Source organism: Chlamydomonas reinhardtii, chromosome 8, assembly GCF_000002595.2.
Source record: "Chlamydomonas reinhardtii strain CC-503 cw92 mt+ chromosome 8, whole genome shotgun sequence".
NCBI lineage: Eukaryota > Viridiplantae > Chlorophyta > Chlorophyceae > Chlamydomonadales > Chlamydomonadaceae > Chlamydomonas > Chlamydomonas reinhardtii.
In genome coordinates, this window is record NC_057011.1 from 1,673,426 (window position 1) to 1,675,491 (window position 2,066).

Consider the following 2,066-nt stretch of genomic DNA (forward strand, 5'->3'; position numbering starts at 1 on the left):
CTCCTCATCCGGCCCGCCCAACACTAGCAGCGTCTGCGCGCGACCCACCGTCCCCGCCGCCGCATTGCCGCCGCTGCCGCCGCCGCCGCGGCGCAGCAGCATCAGGCTGACGGGGCCGCCGGCGGCGCCCGCCGGCAGCGTCAGCGTCGCCGCCAGCTCCCGCTCCACGAGCTGCGGCCCTGCCGCCGCCGCCGCCGCCGCCGCTACAGCCGCCGCCGACGTGGCTGCGGGCCGCAGCTCCGGCCCCCACTCCATGTCGGTCACGGGCAGGTACGACCCTCCGTACAGCGCCAGCAGCTCCAGGTCAGACGGCGGCTGTAGCGGCCGTAGCGGCTGTTGCGGCGAATGAGCCGCCGCGGCGGCACCGCCGCCGCCGCGGCCGCCACTACCGCCGCCGCCGCCGCCGCCGCCGAGTGAGTCGGCGGTGCCGCACACGGTCATGCTCAGCCGCACCACCACCGGGCCGGCGGCGGCGGGGGGCTCCGTCGCCGGCGTTGGCGGCCGCCGCCTGTGTGGCGGTTGCTGCTGCTGCAGTTGCTGATGCGGCGGTTGCAGTTGCTGTTGCTGCAACTGCGGTTGAGCCTGCGCCGCCGCAATGACGCGGTCCCCGGTTCCGCACGAGGTGGCGCCCGCGGCGGCGGCGGCGGCTGCGGCGGCGTCGCGGCCGTCGCTGCTGCCGGGGTGTCGGATGGAGAAGGCCGAGGCGCCCGAGGACATGGAGGAGGAGGACACCTGCAGGCGAAGGGGGAGAGGGGGGTTTACATTCATGATTAGCTCAGAAGATGGTAGACGCACGTGGTAGACGGTAGGCGATTTCACGGGGGGAGGGGGTGTCGAGGCATATGAGTACATGACTACGATACGACTACGGTAGTTTAGATATTATGGCGACGCCACGGCGGTTGGGGGGCAGGCGGCGCAATGACAATGGCACAAGCACACAGCTGGCATGTGCGATGGCACACTGAAGTGGGCAGGCGAATACAAGACCGCTGGCTCCAGGCGCTGGCTCCCGGTGCAAGACTACCAGGCTCGCTTGGTGCCGCGCTTTGGAGGTCGGGGGCATTCAATGCTCGCGGTCTACCCAGGTCCCAAGCTTTTCCGGTCAGTTGCCGTGTGCCGTTGGCTCCCTGCCCCACACACAGATTCACACACACACACACACACACACACACACGCACACACGTGCGGAGCTCGGTAACCGGCGTCAGTATTTGTTGGTAACTGCGCGCGCGTGTATGGCGGAATTGTTCCGTTTGATTCTTTGTTTAACACACGCACACACACACGTGTTTTTTTCAACACACACACACACACACACACACACACACACACACACACGCGCCCGCACCTGCCAGGCTGTGGCAGTGGACGCGGCGTCATCCGCCAGCCCACCCCCACACGCCCCACCGCCGGCACCGCCTACACCGCCGCCGCCGGTGCCGCTCCCACTGACATGCATGCTGCTGGCAGCGCTGCCGGCACCGGCGCTGGCGCCGGCTCCGGCGCCGCTGCCACGTCCGCTGCCGCCAGCATGCCCTGCCGCCGCCGCAGCGGCGGCTGCGGCCGCCGCCGCAGAGCGGGTGATTGCAGCAATCCTGTGTCCCTCGCCGCCGCCTCCACCTCCGCCTCCACCTCCACTGCCGCTGCGGCTCTTGTCCGACACGCTGGCCCGAAGCCCCCGCCCGCCCCGAAGCGCCGACGCCTCCAACGCCGCCTCGCCCTCCCCCTCTCCCAGCAATCCGTCAGAGGCCGCAGACGCCACCGCCCGGTGCGGCGGTGCCAGGGCGGCCAGCGGCGACGAGGAGAGCGCGGCTGGCGGCGACGGGAGCGCGAATGGGGAAGCGCGCAAGGCACCGCCGGCAGCGGCGGAGAATGCCGGGGTTGCAGCAGAAGCATGGAGTGCTGCTGGGTAAACCCGCTCGTCGTCTTCATCACGTTCATCTGCGTCTAGCGCGTAGATGTCCGCCGCCGCCGCCGCTGCCGCCGCCGCCGCCGCCGCTGCGCGGCCCGCCCACACCGCCCGCGGCGTCAGGCGCGCCACCCACGGCGTTCCAGCACAGTGG

At 70.9% G+C, this 2,066-nt stretch overlaps 1 protein-coding gene across 1 annotated transcript in view; it reads right to left on the reverse strand.

Moving 5' to 3' along the window:
- The window catches only part of CHLRE_08g365720v5 (uncharacterized protein), a 10,226-nt gene that overhangs the window by 2,839 nt on the left and 5,321 nt on the right, over positions 1-2,066 (reverse strand). The window contains exons 10-11 of the mRNA XM_043064924.1: positions 1,352-2,001; positions 23-732 (exon numbers count right to left, since the gene is read on the reverse strand). Of these exons, the coding sequence (XP_042921925.1) occupies positions 23-732; positions 1,352-2,001 (1,360 nt within the window). The remainder of the gene's footprint in view (positions 1-22; positions 733-1,351; positions 2,002-2,066) is intronic.